Source organism: Capsella rubella, unplaced genomic scaffold (assembly GCF_000375325.1).
Source record: "Capsella rubella cultivar Monte Gargano unplaced genomic scaffold, Caprub1_0 scaffold_7, whole genome shotgun sequence".
NCBI classification, from domain to species: Eukaryota; Viridiplantae; Streptophyta; class Magnoliopsida; order Brassicales; family Brassicaceae; genus Capsella; species Capsella rubella.
In genome coordinates, this window is record NW_006238917.1 from 7,832,791 (window position 1) to 7,850,934 (window position 18,144).

Here is an 18,144-nt window from a genome sequence, read left to right on the forward strand (position 1 = left end):
TTGGTTAGAAATATAGAATACACATTTGTGAGTTCGTCTTTGCTTTAGATTGTTGCTAAACAAAGATCATCTGATAGCTGGAATAAATAACCCTGAAGAGTTGGCAGTAAAACAATCATAAATAGTTGTTGCTAACTTGCTATTGTAACCGATTTACACCATTCAGCATTTTTTCTTACAGGCCCTTGAAAACATATCCCTTATATTCTTTGATCCAGTCTCTACCTTCGCTTGCTTTGTCTGTTTCCCAGGCTTCTTTTTTGCTTTCTCCTAAGAAATGTAACAAGTAGGATTAGTAACCAGTAACAAAAAGAAAATTTAGAGCTATTGTCTACAGTTTTTTACATACACACACCTGTAATGAATTCGAGGATGCCATGTTATTCTCACTTGCAGTTGCAAGATTCTCCATATTTGTGTCTTTCATTGTCGGGTCAACAAATTCCAGGCTGTAAAAGAAACCAGGGACAATGAAAGCTTTTGTAAGGAGTTATGATTCTCTTTTGCTGAGTGATTAAGGATTCCAGATTTTAATTTCAAAAAGTACCCAAGATGATCATAGAGAAGCTTCAACCAATGCTCTGTCTTCAGGTACTCTCCCACAATTGAAACAGCATCTACCACTGCACAAATTAAGGGTGATATCAGTGAAAACCCACATTACACCAACACCTCCTAGAGATGGCACCATTTTTACAATTAAAACACAGTTAAAAAAGAGTATATTCTACAACTTACATGTTTGTTTCTCATCTTGAGCTGCATAGTTCTTGTCTAATTCTGGTAGTGTCTTCTTTAAACAGTACACCTGCGTTCATTTAAGTGCATGCACATTGAGAATCTAAAATAACTAAGATACAAGCTAACCTGCATTCTCTTTCCCTTCTCCAATCAGTGAGTAAAAGAATTATGTAATGTAAAACAAAACCAGCTAAGAGTGCAACATTAGATTAAGCTTCACTCTAGAAGAAGCAACTCAGAATTTTCACCAAAAAATATTTAAAAGACATATAAGTGACAAGACATGTCTCCTTCCTGAAGCATATGAGGTGTGTGAAACGTAATCAAACACATGTATCTCTCTCAAATGTATAAAAAAAGTGTCAACTGGACCGTTGAAAAGGTCGTATTAAATCATGTGCTGACAAGAGCATACCTTACAACTTAACCAAGCTAAAACTTTCGAGTTATCAAGCCGATAGAATTTCATAGATCCAACCTCTGCAAGAAGAGAAGAAAGAGGAATGAGGAAATCTGTTTAGTGAGTGCAAGTGTACAACCATGTTTTCAGAAACCAGAGAACAGCAGTTTACCTTGAGTTTGACAAACAATTTCCATACACTTTTCTGCAAGTGACAACAATTGTTGATATCCAGTATATCCTTCCACAAATAAAATCTCATCCAGTTGTCTGAACTTTCCAAGATCTTCACCTTTCTACAGGTCAACAATTTAAGAACACGATTAACATTTCCAAAAAATGGAAATCAGACAGGAAATGATAATGAATTGAGAAAATTCAAGGATCATAGAGAACCTTCATTCTTGCTTCATCAAAAATAGGCAACAAAATGAAAACAGGATCAACTGGAGTGGCCATATATAAGCTTCCATCTGTAACAAGAATACAGTCATAAACATCAGGGAAAGGAAATATAGTACTGATGCTGGCTTGCGTAGCATATTATTATGATCAAATGACGAGGAAGTAAGCCTTTATATACACCTAATGCTACTTAAAGATCAACAGTGGAATACCTTCAGAAATGTAATCTCCCAGGAGCCAAGAACCATACGATTGCTTAAACCATTGAAGTTCTTGAAGCATCCCATTACTAAAAAGGTAGCATGTTCCGAGTTCTGCCATATGAACAAACATACCACAAACCACATAAGATGTTACTTGCTGATTTATTCCCAACAACAATATATACTAAGCCTGTCAATAATTTACATCTCATTACCCGATTTTGGATGGCGAAGTTTTAATAGTTCCCCGGGTTTGTTTCCGCCACAACCTGAATCTTTACATATGGAACAAACAAGAAAAAGAGATTATGTTATCTAAAGCATTAAAGACTTCCCACTGTCATAGCCAAGGAAGAATTCAATTGAAAGAGCAAAGCAAATGATAGAATTCTTTGGAATAGTCAGCACAACCTTTTAAGTAATCTTAGAGAACAAAAACTTATGCTCAATTTTTCATTTTTTATTTAGACCTAACTTTTCCAATCATCTAAGTCGTCTACGTAAAATCTCACAACCATAATTGAATCGGAGGCCATAAATTTTAAATCCTCAGAGAAAATCTGCAGTAAACTGTAGAAGAGAGAACCTGGAGCGATAAGAACTCGTGTCTTCTCGGCCCCTTCCCACCAAACAGTAGAACTCATCTTCAAAATCGTTATCTTTCAAGCTTTACCAAACCAAAATTTCCACGATTCTGACACCAAAAAGATAAAAAAAAGTCACAAATACAATGTGAAATCGCTACAACAAACTCAAAGAAGACGATATACTCTTCCCAAACCGAAGTAAACTTCAACAAAACCGTAACACTAGAGCTAGGCGTGAAAAGACTGAAGATTGCGAAACCCTTAACACCAATTAGATTATATACCTTGGTGAAGACAAGAAGGCTCGTAACTAGTGAGGTAAACGAATCAAGACGAAACTTCACTAAGACATTTCAACGAACAGTTGGTGTACAATATCGAAACTCAGAGCCTAACTGTAGATTCAGAACAGACAGAGAACATTAAGTGACGATCAAATTCCCCAGATTGGCGCCATCAACATAAGAAGCGCGCGCATCTGTTTGTGGGCTTAGGCCCATAACAAATTAAAAGAAAATATTTCTAAATAGACCCCTAACTTAACAAGAACTGACAAGTTAAGTCCTACATTAGTTTTAGTAACAATACAGTCCAAATTAGTGAAAGAAGCTTCAATGGAGAATCTCACACAAACTTGACAATAGCCAGTAGAGAAAAAGAGATCAAACTAGTTTTATAACCATTAAAATAACAGATAACAAACTACATTAACATACAGAGAAATCAAACCATGTACCGGAAAAACATCGGTACTTCTCTGGAAATATTTAAACCATAACAACCCCATAAAAAAAAACCAAAAAGCTACTTAATAATAATACTACTACATAAGAATCCAAGAAACACAGCAACAGAGAGCCAATCTCATGACTCTCTAAATACTACCCATTACAAAAGACAAAGGTATATTCTAATGCTGCTTGTGTTTAGTGTTCTTCTTCTTCTTCATAATCTTAAGAAAAAGCATCTCATAAAAAGCCAATCTTCAAACTGTACAAAATCAGAGCCCTTCTCTCTTTCCACAGGTGAAGAAATCCATGTTAAAAATTCCGGATAAAGTAGCTTTTTTGGTTGCAGAGAGAAGTCATTGTTGATGCTGACACGTTCATGAGTAGACACGATCACATAAACTGTACAAAACACTGACTGGCTTTTTTGGTGCGCCTTTCCAATAAACTCTCTCAAATTTTCCATTGGGTTGAAGACGTGGAACAACAGTTTCTTGGCAGCTTTGTTGCAGTACACTGTCTAGTTCTCCACTAGCTGCTCCAATTAGTCCTGCAATTTTAAAAAAATCAAGGAAAAAGGTTTGGTTTTTAAAAAGTGTACCACAAAAGAAAGAACAGAGAAGAGGTTTGGATTTAGTGTTGCTTCTATTCACCTAGAAACAGAGGAGATGGTTTTCCGGGTCTTGATTTGTACTCGGGATGGAACTGAGCTCCGATGTAAAATGGATGGTTAGGCAGTTCAATAATCTGTATTATCAAATGTAAGGAATTATAACCAAGAAGATGAAATTTTTTATGTGGTGCAAGGGGTTTAATTATAGGTTTTTACCTCCATTCGCTGACCCGTCTCGTCTTTTCCTGTGAATGTGAGTCCAGAGCTCTCAAAACGTGGAACCATGGCTGGATTCACCTGTAAGAAAACATACTGTTTTAGCTTAAACTGTCTAAGAGATAAGTTTTTAGTATAATCTGATGAAAGCTGCTTTTAGTACCTCATATCTGTGTCGGTGTCTTTCATCGACAAAAGCTTTGCTCCCATATCTGAAATTTCAAATAAGATACTGGTTAAGCTATCAGAAGATGCATCACGTTGAGACTTTTTAGAGTGGAAAATACTCTGGTACTTACAGTTTTGCAGATTTGGAGTCCTTAGCATGAAAATAAGTTCTTCTTGAGCCTAACCTCATAGTGCCTCCCATATGCGTTTTAGACCCCTGCTTCAAACAATATTCACACGAAATCCTGAATTAAGTAGAGAGCGAAGTACTTGAAAGTCAAACAAAAATTTGGAAGGGAACAAACCTCAGGCATAAAAATCACACAAGGGTTTTTGGTGTTGGCATCAAGTTCAGTGCTGTTTGCATCTGGCATACCGAGTACGGTTCTTGCAAACTCAATCACAGCAAGCTGCATGCCCAGACAGATACCAAGGTATGGAACTCTGTTTTCTCTGGCATATTTCGCTGCCAGAATCTTTCCTTCTACACCTCTATGGCCAAAACCACCAGGCACAAGAACACCATCAGCACCCTGAAGAAAAATTACATCGACCAGATCAACAGAAAGTTCATATAGACACAAGAAAATCAGGATTCATTTGATTGAAATGAAGTATGATCAGACCTTGAGTAACTTCCAGGCGGCCTTATATGCATCCGGATTCTGAAAATAGGAATCATATTGCTTCAGTCTTAGGTTTCATAATATGTCTAACTGATAGAGCTTAGTGTAAGGTGTAGATATACCTCCTTTTTTACACCTTGTTCAAGATCACTAGCTGAAATCCAATCTATGACAAGTTTCTTGCGCCTAGCCACAGAAGCGTGCAAGAGAGCCTAATAATTAAACACAAGCTTGTGAGGAATTCGATCATTTAAAGGCTCAGATTTATGGTTACAGTTGTTGGGATAGATATATCCTGCAAAGATGTACCTTGTGAATGGAAAGATACGAATCCAAGAGCTCAGTGTATTTCCCAACCACAGCAATTCTTACCTAAAAACTCAAAATATAATGAAGTTAGTCACCAGCTGACAACCAGTGATAAAAACTAAGGCTGAAATGTCATGGAACAAGGAACACACCGGAACATGTAACTTGTCAGTCATTTTAGCCATCAAAGACCATTCCTCTAATGCAGGCTCCTTTGCAACTCTGTGTATGAAAATATCACACAATTGACTCCCACCAGAACCAAGATTTAAATGAATAAAGCTATCTGTTTGAGAATATGAGTAAGCTAGACTTACCCTTTAAGGTTCAAAACACGCAAAATTGCCTCGTGTGCCTTTTGTTCCTGAAACAAATTGAAATGTAAAGACATTGGTGATGAGCACTGTTTACTGAAACTTTGAAACTATGGTTTCTGAGAAATTTACTCACTTGGAGAAGCAATGGAATGTGCCAAATGTTGGGACAATCGTAGAGAGTGACAACGTTTTCCATCTGCAAATGAAGTATATGTCATGAAAAATGTTTATATGTACAAAGAGAAAGATTAAACCTTGTCTTGCAAATATTACATACCGGGACATGGCAAAACTGAGAGAGTTTGGCCTTCACATTATCCTCAAGTGGCTACAGAATCGAGTTCAATATAAGAACTTAGAACCAAGATAGACGAAGAACGTTATCAAATACAAAAAAAAATTACAAGGATGAAACCTTTGTGCTTCGGCAAGCCAAGATATTGGGGCTCAGTCCAAGACCTCTCAAGTCTCGAACGCTATGTTGTGTTGGTTTAGTCTTCTGTAAGCAATTAGATATTGTTAGGACGACAAATCCAAACAAATTAAACAAAATTTCAAAAGTCAAGAAACTTGCCTGTTCACCAACAACATTCAATACAGGCACAAGACTGACATGGATCAAGCAAAAATTCTCAGATCCTGAAAAACACACAAAACCATCTCTTAAGTAAACTTTTATTGTTATACCCTAAATGAACAAAGACACACAAACCATCTCTTACCAACGCGATAGGAGAACTGCCCAAGAGCTTCAATGAAAGGCATGGACTCTATATCTCCTACAAAATCCAAAGAGTAGCTCCATGGTGTTAAAACAAACTGAATCAAAACCTGACACTACTAGTTAAAAGTCTCTAGGGAAAAATTACCTATTGTGCCTCCAAGTTCAATGACACAAACATCAGCTGGACCAGACTGTCCATCAACTGGAATCCTAGCTGCACGCTCAATCCATTCTTGAATAGCATCAGTGATATGAGGAACAACCTACATAACCCAAAAAGGAACTTCAATAAAACTTCATCCCTCTCTTTCTCTCTATCACAGAGGAATTTCATCAAACACATGGTCTACGTGACTATATCAATCTTGTTTCTTTCTAGTTACCTGAACAGTCTTCCCAAGGTAATCTCCTCTCCTCTCTTTCTCAAGCACATGCTGTTCACAAATTACAACGTGTAAGTTGGTTCACAAAGTTTCAATTTTTTTTGTATTTCAGAACTTCCACAAAGACACAAACGGAACCTTGTAAACTTTTCCGGTAGTTATGTTGTTTTCACGTGTCAGCTTGATATCCATGAACCTCTCATAGTTCCCAAGATCAAGATCAACCTTTTATTAACACACACAAAACAAAAATAAAAAAAATTCAATATTTTTTTAAGAATTTCTTGTTGTTGTTGAGCTAATTAAATAATAACAAAGAAACAGAGCAAATATGGTGAAAGGAGTAAACCTCTCCACCATCGTCCAAGACGTAGACTTCACCATGCTCAATAGGTGACATGGTCCCAGCATCAATGTTTAAGTAAGGATCTGCAAAATTTCACATGGCCCTTTAAATAATCAGTGCTCTGTTGTACAGTAACTAACAAAAATATTTCAACTTTTCTGAAAAGTTCATGAAACTTTGAACAGGGTTTAACAGGGGAAATTAGAAAAAAGTTTAAATCTTTGGAAATTCTAATGATCTTTCTAAAAATTTTATTTGTAACCTTTTCCACACGCGTGAGATGTGTAGAAGAAAAGGGAAAAAAAAAACTCCTTTTTCATGTTTATTGTATACCACTGGGGCCAAAAAAAAAAATCAAATCTGAAACTTTTCTTTTTCGCAAGTTTGATATCTTTCAAGTTGGTTGAAAAATGAAAAAGCAAAAGTGAAAAGATAAAAAAAAAAAAAAAAAAAAAGAAAAAAAAGAAGAACGAACTTTGCGTGATAACAAAAAAAAATGGCGACAAGTTCGTTTTACATGAACGAATTGGCAAGTATGGTTGTTGTTGTAGAAGAAGAGAAAGAGAAAGGTTAAATAAAAGACCGATTTTAATGGCGGTGACTCGGAAGCCACAGGATTTGAGGATGAGTCCGATGCTACTTGCTGTAACTCCTTTTCCGAGTCCACTCACTACTCCTCCTGAAACAACCACATACTTCATCTTCTTTCTTCTGTTTCCTTAACCACTTCGTCTTCAAATATGACTTGTCTCAACTCAGTTTCCTGCAAAAAAAACAAGAAAAACATACCTTTCTAAGCAAGAGATAGACTAAAAGAAAAAAAGAAAAACAGAGCATAGAAACAGAGAGTAAAGCATATAACTTTAGGTTCGTTTCAACGGTTCTAGAACTCATAATGATTATAAGAAACCTGTTTCATTTACATGTCCTCCTGATTAAATTTATGTTATACAGAAGATGTCCAAACTAGTAACTAGCTTAAAAACCAGAGGAAGACTGAGGAAGTCTCAGTGAGGTTTTTGGTTCTTTTTAAAGCAAAATAGAGGACCCAAAGACAAGAATCTTAAAGAGTTCTTGAGTTTGTGTAACAGAGGACCCAAAGACAAGAATCTTAGGAGTTGAAAGTGTAAAAGAGAGTTTTAAGTAGATGAGATATTTAATCAGAAGACAACACTTACCTAATACTTATGAAACGAGAAATGTAAACTAGAGAGATATATCCAAAATGTGAAAGTGAATTGAACGAGAGAAGGTGAAGGTCCTTTTTATAAGGGGAAGACAAGGTCTTTCTTCTTCTTACCTTTGAACACAAGATGACTCTCCCCCTTCGTATTTTAATTAGCAATTTAAAACTAATTAATCTTTCTCTCTCACTTTTAATTTAAATTTTTACTATTCATTAGAGACAAAAAGAAAAAGGACAAATCTATTTACACTGTGTTTAACATGATTAGGATTTAGGAGGACTATGTTTCTCTTTCCTATCTAATATGTTCGGATTTTCATATCTAATCGATTTTTTTGTTTTGTCTTTTTTACATTTGTTAATTTACACACTGATTAATAATAAGTTAAAAAAATAAACCATAATGAAAATGAAATGGATAATGAAAGTTTAAAAATAGACTGTTTCATAGTATTTTGTTGAGGTGACTAAATAATATCAATTTACTATGGCCAATGGCCATGGGCCATTCCATATCTTTTACCTACTACACAACATAGATCCAGTAAATGAATCTCGATAAAATTAAACAAATATCATCTTGTAGAGGACCTAGAGGTACTCATATATATAATATAGATATAAATACATATTTAAGACCATTCCCCTAAATTATTTCATATAAATACATCTAAAATTATAAGATAAAATTCAATAAAAACTTATAAATTATATTGTATGTAAAATAAAGGTAAAATAAAATATAATGTTAATTAACTTTCTATGAAATACCTACCTATCAACATAAATCCAGTAAAAATGGTTCTTATCATATATTTTGATAAAATTAAAGAAATTTTACATAAAACATATAAATAATATTCATATAAATCACGTCTATAATTATAAGATAAAATTTAATGAAAATAATAAGTTCTAAATTTCTATGAAATACAAAAAAAAAAACATAACCACATTTCCACTTCCAAAAGTCTAAAAAAATACTTTGGAGTGCATTAATTCCATCTATTTATATAACTAGTACGTCATACGTATTAACTTCAGAATATATAAACATAAAAGTATATTTAAGTGTAAATTTGTTAATAGGAATTAGTACAAAATAATAAGAAAGAGGTTTTCTGTTTTTCCGTGTCGGATCCTATAGATACGGGACTGTGACTTATAGAGCCCTGTGAACCGCAATTTCAGCAACGCTTGCATGCGGTGGTCGTTCTTTTTTGTTTATTCTACCTACTAAGCTAAATTAATTGTTACTCTTCATTCATTTGTGCTTCATCTATTTACTCCATAGTATAGTGTATAACTGTATATTATTTCTATTGGATCGTAGACAATCATCGCCTAGTAAGTTGCGTTCTTTCAAGTTTCAACTATAAAAACTGATTATACCTACACTCAAACAGATTCATGAAAATGTTTTTTAGTTTTCATATGCATGCACTAGAGTTATAGACTTTTTTTTCGTTTTTGGGTCGAAAGTGTTGTAGACTAAAAGAGAATATGTTCAGGGGAAAAAATAAAAATACAAGAGTAGTACTATTTTGTTTTGTAAAGAAATATATTGTAAGAATAACAAAAAAACTGGAATGGGACTTACATTTTTGGCTCATATCACAAAAAGAGCAAGTGCTACATTTTAATTATTTTCGTTGCGGATATAAAAAAAATTTGCTTAACGACCTTTAAAAAGCATGATAAACAGTTTCATAATTGCCTTTGTTTTGGATATTAGTCTACTGTCTATTGTAGTAGCTTCTAAGTTTCTTTACCATGAGTTGCAGTTTACTTTGCAAATTTGATATCATTAGATAATATGTAAGTTATATATATTTTATTGATTAGTGACTGTATACTTTTTTAGAAGATATATATCTAATGTAACAATATGTACGACGGTGTTGTTTTTTTAGTAACTCTGAATTCTAAGGAATATGTTCCAATCGAAAATTCAAATTATGCAAATAGTAGCTACAGTAGATATATTGTGTATCCGATTTTTCTAATAAATATCACTATAATTAATATCATGACAATTTACAAACCCTACAGTAACTGTATATGTTAGTGATACTTGGTCTAGTCCTTAATTCATTACTAAACTACTCAACGACCATTGTATTACTCAACCTACTAGGCAGTAGCTAATTTATTGTGAATTTATAGTCACCTTGGATCCTTGAGATTTTCTTATAAGAATATTGATTTTGATTGAAAATGTATTTTGTGATTATGTACTTTAATTAAATTAACTTAGAAGTCACATGGTGTACCATAAATATTTTCTAGTTGAAGGAGACATATAAAACTATGAACTAGTATTGTCGTATAGTGTTAACGGTTAAGTGTCAACTAACTAATGATGTACACTAGTATAAAAACGAACATTGTCTACAAGAAAAATAAATGGATTAAAGTGGTAATAAAACCCCCCAAGGCGGCAGTTAGGTTAATGGTATTTTTGGAGATCTAAAAATTAGGGATCATACTGGGATCCACATGCATCTGCTATTGTTGTGCGTATCAAGAAAAAAAATTCATTACAAAAATTAAATGCCTTGACCAAATTTTATGTAAATTTTTAAAATAACTATACGCCACTGTCACAAAAGTAAATTTCTAGCAAATTTTTAACAAAACAAGTGAACACATTTGCCAATTTTCTTTTTATAAAAAAAACAAACAAATAAATATTTGATCAAGAGCTGACCTGAAACCCAAAATGATTTGGCAAATAACTTTTGAAATAAATTTTTATACGGAGATATATAATCATTACATGTTAATTAGTAAAGTTCAGCGATACATTCAATATTTTGTCTTGATGTGTTGTTGTGTGCTGTTATCGATCCATCTGTTTGATTTGTGCTAACGGTATATATATGTGTTCGGTTTGTTATCTTTACTATACGTCCATCTCAACCTTGTTTATTTTTGGTTGCCGCTATCTAAAATTGTAACTCTAAATGTAATCATCCGAATTCAGAAAATGTTGTGTACATACATATATAGTTATCAATAGAACTCTTTTTGAACGGCTCGAAGAGAGAAATGGAAATCAAATAAACATTAATATATCCTTTAATTACTATATTGGTAGGTGTTTTTTCTTTTTGCTCTTTGGCTTGGTGTTAAGGTCTTTCAAGTTTCGACGTCCATCGATTTATGAATATTATTTTCTTTAGAATATTTATATAAACACTACCACTTTCAAATAGATGCTGCTTACCTTATGTATAACACTCTCAACAGACGATTAGATTGGTTCTATAAGGTTAGGTATACCGTTATCTCTTGAAATAAAGCTGGACTATATTCTAGATAGGAACAGTTTTTAAACAAGTAAAGGTGTATGAACGACTAATTAAGAATCCGTAGTTAAGTGGATCAGTCAATCCATCCGTTTAATCAATATTTTAGTGGACCGACTCGCTAAAGAACATATATATACCATTCAAATTATATATATATATATATAGTAATGTATTTTTATGAATTTTGTGGATAAGTTAATTAATAATGTTATCAAATTACTACAAGAGTTAGGTTTTGCAGTGTATATATCAAAAATTTCGAAACATAATTTATTATTCAAGGTTATTGAATGAGGTTTCACCCAACTTCGACAGCAACATGAGAATCCGGCCCCTACAACGAAATTGATAAGACCCTACCAATAGTTTTACATGATCATATCTCGGTAAAATAAATATAAAATTGGTAAAATACTTATATACATTGATTCCACTAGAGATATTCCAATTTTATTTAGATATGTGCGATAAAGTCCAAATGTTTATTTTGTTTATTTCTGCATTTACATAGTAGTGAAGAGAAGGATGCATATTTATATACGTACTTTTGACTTTCATAGAGTATTAGTTAATTTGTTAGGATAATGTCCTATATTTATTTTTATATCAAAACTTTTTCCATTAAAAAAATGACGAACCATCGAACTTTTAACAAATAAAGAAACTCAACATTATTGTATTTTCAGATTTTGAGGTGGTTGATGCAAATAATACCAATGCATAAAATTATCAATGCCTATCAAAAATGGTTGATGCAAATATAATTATATTGATAAATCATAACATTATTAAATGTTTTACTTTGCATAATTTGCTCAATCTACGCTAAGCCTTTGTTGTCAAAAAAAAAATATATATATACGCTAAGCCTTTATTGTATCATTTAATACATTGGAAATTTTTATTAACAATTGGAGTATTAATTGGCTTAGTACGAGTGTGTATTACTTATACTTTTGTTGTTGTTAATGATTAATGAGGTTTCAACATATGAGAAAAGAACCAGGTGTGAATCGGGCATTTTTTTTCTTAAAGGTAAGTCAATAACATTTTAGTGATATTGGTTATATTTTTTTCGTTAAAACTGAAACAATAAATTTAAAATCGTAAAATATAGTAAAACGATGGAGATGAAATTCTATACAAAAAAAAAAGAATAGTGAAGATATACGTGTGTTATACTAACGGTTCTAAAGATTGCTCAAAAATGAATCTTTAATAGAAAATTCCATTAGTTAAATTCCAAAATATGCTTACGAAACTATTTTTTTCTTAATAACAAACAAAAAACTTAAGAAAAATAAAAACAGTCGGCATATCTTTAGATAATATTTTTTTAAAAGAAACAAAAGAAATATGAACACGGAAACACCCTTTTTCTCACAAGAAGCAAAGAATAATTCCCCAAAATATCCGACCAGAAAAGAAAAAAAAACTGGATAATGAAAATTTCATGAGCCAACGTACCGAAAGTGATAACTAATAAGCAAAAGAAAAAAGTAGTAGAAAAAGAGGAAAAGAAAAGAGATATATGAATTATATGAAAAAGAGATACTACGTGAAATAGTAATATATATAAATTAATTATAAAAAAAACTCCATAAGAATACTTATTTTTATAAAAAGGAATAGTGAAAAAAAAAACTAAAATAAAAGAGAAAGAAAAAGAAAGAGGAAGCTTCGTAATGAGTCGAGACGTCAACAACGACCAACTAACTTACCTTCCCCTTTCTCTCTTCTTTCTTTTATGTGTCTCTTTCTTTTCTTTCCCGGTCGGTCCATTTTTTGTCCTACCATTTTTGTATCATCACTCTTTTTTTTTTAATATATGTTTATTTCTCTCTTTATTACCTTATTTATTGTCAATCTGTCTTATTTACTTTGTGGTTAACTAACACCTAACAAACTTCTAACATTTAAAATGAAAACATTTTTTGTTTAAATTGCTTTTATATAGTTAACAGTAAAAACAATTGTTAGTAGCTAGGAAATAACCAAAAATAAAATGATAAAGTTGTTCCTGTGAATTTATAATATTATCATAATTAAGTTGGTTATTTTGTATTTACAAATCTTTGGTTTATTCTTATTCTTATTACCTTAGACGTGTTTAACGACAAAATAATCATCTGGTTTCTAAAATATCATTGCATTTGTAACCAGGAATTTTTAATTAAAAAATTTGTGTTATAGTATGACTCATTTGCACATGGCCGGGCTTTGAGAGCTACGTAAATATTCCGAGGCTAACTACGTACACGTGTAATTGTAACCTTTTTAGTATCAAGTTTTGCAACTCTAAACGACTCAAGTTTTAGACACATAAGTGTACTCTTCTCTCTTCTCTTTAATTAACAACATTAAAACAACAACAACAACAAAATGCATACAAATTATTTAATTTTATTTATGGCCCCATGCACGTCAAATTAAATTAGTCATGTTTCTATCCAACAAGAATATTAGTCCTTTGTGAAAGCTGCGATCATCATATATACACCAACACATATATTTCTTTGTTCGGAAGGAAAATTTCGAACCTGATCATTGTTAGAGTACAAAACCAAGTTGTTCGTTTAAGGAAACTTTAGATTTTGTTGGATTTTGAGATTTTTTTCTTTCTGGTAATTGATTTTGATTTTTGACGTAATGCATGCAGCATGCCTCTAATTAGAAGTAAAATATGTATTCATCACAGTTTTAAAACGTAGTTGTTTTGTTTCAAAAGTTCCGATGATGCTCAAGTAAGCTATAATATAATCAAAACGATTATGACGAAGAAACTACTTGTTTTGAACCGAGATAAAGAGTAAACATGGGTTACTTTACATGTTTGTGGATTGAAAGAGAAGCAGAGGTTATAAACAAGTTTTGTTTTGTATGTTACTTTACATTTTTATGTTAACCGTGAAAAATAATCGTTATATACTATGTTTATAATTAACCAATCTGTTGGAGGAATACGTTGATTGATAAAATCAGACCCACGCTACTATAAACCGTTGGCGATGCAAAAGAAAATTTAAAAAAGCATAATTAATATATAGTTCCCATCATTAATACACTAATTACTTCCTCCAATTTTAAAAGAGTGTCAGTGTACGAGATTATCTTTGCTTAAAATCTTTAATGTAGCTTATTAATACCAAATCTATATTTTAGGCAAAGTTACTAATTAGTTCAGTAACAGTAGTAGACATAAAATAGTAAAGCTCATTATTTGACAAAGTAATCTAATTGCTATGACGATTGAGCACTTATTTCTCAGTATGTATATATAGTGATGACAAATTCTGTAAACAGCTCTTTTACACAAGTTACTAAAACAGCGACACTGAATTTGTATTTCAAAATGGAGAATAATAAACTCCGATGTACCGGAGAAAATGGAGAAACGGCGAAGGAGAGAAACACGAGAAACTTTGTTATTGATGATGCTCATAAGAGTTTGTTATAAAGCTTAACCAAAAATTAACGTATACTTAAGCTATATAAAGTAGCTTAGTAACGACATTAAACCAGTAAACATAACCAGCTCAGTTAACCAAAGTTAACCGGATACATCACTCTAATAGAGAATACAGATGAGGTATTTCAATTTGTATTGTTTTGAAGATGAGGTAGCTCATATAATAGGGTTTCGTTGCAACAGTAAAAAGAAAAAAATCAGAAATAATATAGAGACAATCACATGTCTTGGGGAAGAAGGTCAATGAGGAAAATGGCAGATCACATGTGTTTCCCTTGTTTCAATACACTTTTGTTTGTTCGATCTCTCTTATTACCTTCTTTTATCATTTCTCTCTCTCCCATAGTCACGGGAATTATATTTTTTCTGACATTGTCCTGAACAACAGTTAACAAAAGAATAGTAGTAAGATTTTTACTAGCTAGTATTTTAGCATTTTTATTTGACATATTGGTTAGTTCATTTTGATTGATGGCCATATTGGTTAATCACTCTTTTATGATATGTGATAACTATATATTCTTCTATTTTTTTTTTTTTTAAGTTGTAAGAGAACACACATGAAGATGTTGTCAAAAAAAGCAAACACATCGACTGGATTGGAAAAAAGGATCTTAATTAAGAAAATACTTAAATGCAGTTGGTTTTTTTTTCCTAACTTTAAATGCAGTTGGTTGTAATTAAAACGTTATCATTCTATTCTATTTCTACCTCAAGAGCAAGAATTATTGTTTTTAATACTTTAGGTATTCAATTTCCAGAATATATATTTTTCTTGTAGGTTTATATCACTTAATTATCAAGTGCACAATTTCAGGAAACTTTTTACATGTTGAGATGTGTTTTGTTACGCATGGTCCCTTAAATTGTGGTTTCAACCCGTTCTCCGTGGTTAGTATATCTTATTTTTAATATGGCATTCTCATAATAATTAAGATTTTACCTTCCCATACATATTGATCCCTGTAGTATGTAGTTCTCTACCCCTTTTTTTTTGTCAGTTGATATGTATAAAATATTTTCTAATAATATGTTTATATGATCATTATATAATAGCTAGGTTAAAAAAGAAAAGAGATAACTTAGTTTGACTGGTTAGAAGTACTGTATGATATCGAATTAATGGGATATCAAATGGTTAAAAAAGTTTGGATAAGCTAGCTAGTCGTCAATTTTAGGTTAAGTTGTATAATGTTTATATACAAACATAAAATATCAAATTTTCAGATATTATTAATTGAGGGCACTTGCTCTGATTGATTTTTTCTTTTTTTTTAAGAATAGGAAGTTTAAATTTTCTACTATATAGATTCTTGTAAAAAAGTTACTATTTTATTTTATTTTAAAAAGGGATAAATAAAAAAAGAGAAAAGGTCACATGGGTGATTAAAAATAGAGAGACCATTCACCAATGACCAATCTTGAGACGTGAAAATGTTAGGTAATGGCAGTTGGGATACCTTTTTGCATGTGCTCTCTCTCTCTCTCTCTCCTATCTTATTCCGTTCTTGACTAGCTCACATGCACAATTCCTCATTCTCCTCTTACTCTTCTCTCTGATACATGATGATGCTCTATCCTGCTCCTCATACTCGATTACTTGACTCATGTTTCACACGTAAGTACGAGACACATGTTTCACTGTCAATCCATCTTTGGTTAATTAGTAATGCGATATAGACCTTTCTTTCGAATCGCAGATGTTGAACAGGTTCGGTAATAAAATACTATACAAGTTTCTAAATTGTGATTTTACATACTATATAAACTGTTTAATTACCCTCGTACGTAAACGTAATATGTTTGATACAGTCTTGTAGGTTGTTCCACATTGCGTTGGTCGATCTTTACAAGTTATAATAACAAGCTACTGCATGTATGTATTTAATTAAAATTTGGGGTTTTCCAACATATATATTTGAATTCATATTTTGGTTTTTGTTTTGTTTTGGGGGTTAATGATGACAAAAGTTAGTTATACGGGCTGCAGTAAAAAGGAATTTACAGGATTTATAACAAGAACTATGCATGTTAATATTACGTTTAGGTAATATATATATGGAGTATTGATATGACTTGCGGGTACAAAACAAATAGCTGTTAAATAATAATTTGATTTGTACTATTTTAGTGATTTATAAAATAGTACACACTTTGTGACAAATATGAAAATAAAATCCTATATATTTTATAAAAAACTGATAGGATCATAAATAAATAAATATATATATATATATATATATATATATATATATATATATAACTTTGGAGTCGTAAACTATTAATTCTTTAGGAAAATTTCGTAAATAAATATGTTACAAATCGCAACTGATTTTTTTTATTGGTTAAAACACATTGAAAAATAAATATTGAAAACTTTATAATAGTCATATGTAGTTATCTAAGCTTTATAAAGTAAAAGAATTTACACCTGAAAAAGACTTGATCGCTAGAAAAATCTTTGTCAAAATCGGCATAGATGTTCTTTTACAATTAAAAATAAAGACGTAGACGTTTATTGTCTGAAGATCATCTGAAATATTTGTAAAGATTTTCAACTCCAACGCTTTAGTCCTTGGCCATATATTTTAATAACCTTTTATTTAGTTAACCATACATTATTAATTCTGATTAATTAATTAAGGTTTCGTATCTTCTTACTAATTACATCTCCTTTTTGCATAGTATGGTTTATCGAAAACAGTATTGTTATTCGAAAACTTTTTACAAAAAAAAATGTTATTCGAAAGTTGCTATTTGACGAAATATATATTTTTCTTTTTCAGCATTGATCACTAAATAGATCTGAACAATATCAAACTAGGTTACACTCCCCTGGACATACATGTAATAAACCGTTTTAATAAATAATTATACTTTTAGATGGTCAAATTTGTATAGTTTCGGTGGTATATAGAGAAATGGATGGTAGTTGAAAAAACAGTAAATTTGATTATCCAAAAAACAACTTTGTTTCAAAAAAGATACCCGACTTTAGGTTAAAAATGAAAAGAAAACAACACAATAAATAAATAATAAAGTGAAAAAGTTTTTTTGATTTTAATGAGACACACAGAGAAGTTTTTCTCAGCAGTGTGTAATTGTCAAGAATCGAAATGACTGATGTTCCCCCGAATCTATTGGCTCTTAGTCGCTTAGCTTTAAGCCAATTACACCGACACGCTTGTATAATCTTTCTGACGTATGTTTAACGATGCTTCGTGTGTTTTCAATATTATTTATACTTTTTTGACAAATCTTATTCATCTTTAACACTTCACTATAATATCAAGAATCAACATATTCCAAACCATACATGCATGGTGAAACCAGTCCACGGTTCTTTTTATTCAACGGTTAATTTGTTATTTTTATATGCAATAAACATAAAAATAGAATTGACTCCCAA

The 18,144-nt window shown here is 31.7% G+C and overlaps 2 protein-coding genes across 3 annotated transcripts; both read right to left on the bottom strand.

The window, feature by feature from the left end:
• Window positions 1–100: 100 nt before the first annotated feature.
• LOC17881017 (ribonuclease H2 subunit B) lies at window positions 101–2,889 on the bottom strand. The gene is made up of 11 exons (XM_006284226.2): window positions 2,621–2,889; window positions 2,336–2,443; window positions 1,965–2,024; window positions 1,759–1,860; window positions 1,538–1,614; window positions 1,314–1,437; window positions 1,157–1,221; window positions 739–808; window positions 548–623; window positions 356–449; window positions 101–270 (listed from the first exon to the last, which is right to left on the bottom strand). Exons 2-11 carry the CDS (start codon window positions 2,391–2,393, stop codon window positions 163–165), a joined length of 834 nt encoding a protein of 277 aa, XP_006284288.1. The 5' UTR covers window positions 2,394–2,443; window positions 2,621–2,889; the 3' UTR covers window positions 101–162.
• A 107-nt stretch (window positions 2,890–2,996) lies between these two features.
• Window positions 2,997–8,025, bottom strand: LOC17880352 (CTP synthase). Of its 2 annotated transcripts, none has more exons than XM_006283316.2 (22): window positions 7,945–8,025; window positions 7,350–7,529; window positions 6,770–6,849; window positions 6,559–6,645; window positions 6,421–6,471; window positions 6,183–6,300; window positions 6,036–6,092; window positions 5,888–5,952; window positions 5,729–5,812; window positions 5,591–5,641; window positions 5,447–5,509; window positions 5,314–5,360; window positions 5,149–5,218; window positions 4,997–5,059; window positions 4,810–4,899; window positions 4,688–4,726; window positions 4,367–4,594; window positions 4,193–4,278; window positions 4,057–4,105; window positions 3,894–3,974; window positions 3,718–3,811; window positions 2,997–3,614 (listed from the first exon to the last, which is right to left on the bottom strand). In XM_006283316.2, exons 2-22 carry the CDS (start codon window positions 7,465–7,467, stop codon window positions 3,442–3,444), a joined length of 1,794 nt encoding a protein of 597 aa, XP_006283378.1. In that variant the 5' UTR covers window positions 7,468–7,529; window positions 7,945–8,025; the 3' UTR covers window positions 2,997–3,441. The 2 variants fall into 2 exon arrangements, with proteins under 2 accessions (XP_006283378.1, XP_006283377.1); XM_006283315.2 differs by lacking the exon at window positions 7,945–8,025 and adding an exon at window positions 7,690–7,919.
• Window positions 8,026–18,144: the final 10,119 nt, after the last annotated feature.

Bases quoted from the DNA above. Each gene is read 5' to 3' on its own strand.
- LOC17881017 (XM_006284226.2), bottom strand. From the start codon at position 2,393: ATGAGTTCTACTGTTTGGTGGGAAGGGGCCGAGAAGACACGAGTTCTT. The intron at 1,438-1,537 runs GTTCTCTATGAT...GTTGACCTGTAG, and splicing joins TTGATGAAGCAAGAATGAAG to AAAGGTGAAGATCTTGGAAA. The intron at 809-1,156 runs GTATGCTCTTGT...AAATGAACGCAG, and splicing joins TAGCTTGGTTAAGTTGTAAG to GTGTACTGTTTAAAGAAGAC.
- LOC17880352 (XM_006283316.2), bottom strand. From the start codon at position 7,467: ATGAAGTATGTGGTTGTTTCAGGAGGAGTAGTGAGTGGACTCGGAAAA. The intron at 5,813-5,887 runs GCAAGTTTCTTG...AATTGCTTACAG, and splicing joins TGAATGTTGTTGGTGAACAG to AAGACTAAACCAACACAACA. The intron at 5,642-5,728 runs GTTTCATCCTTG...TCGATTCTGTAG, and splicing joins TGGCTTGCCGAAGCACAAAG to CCACTTGAGGATAATGTGAA.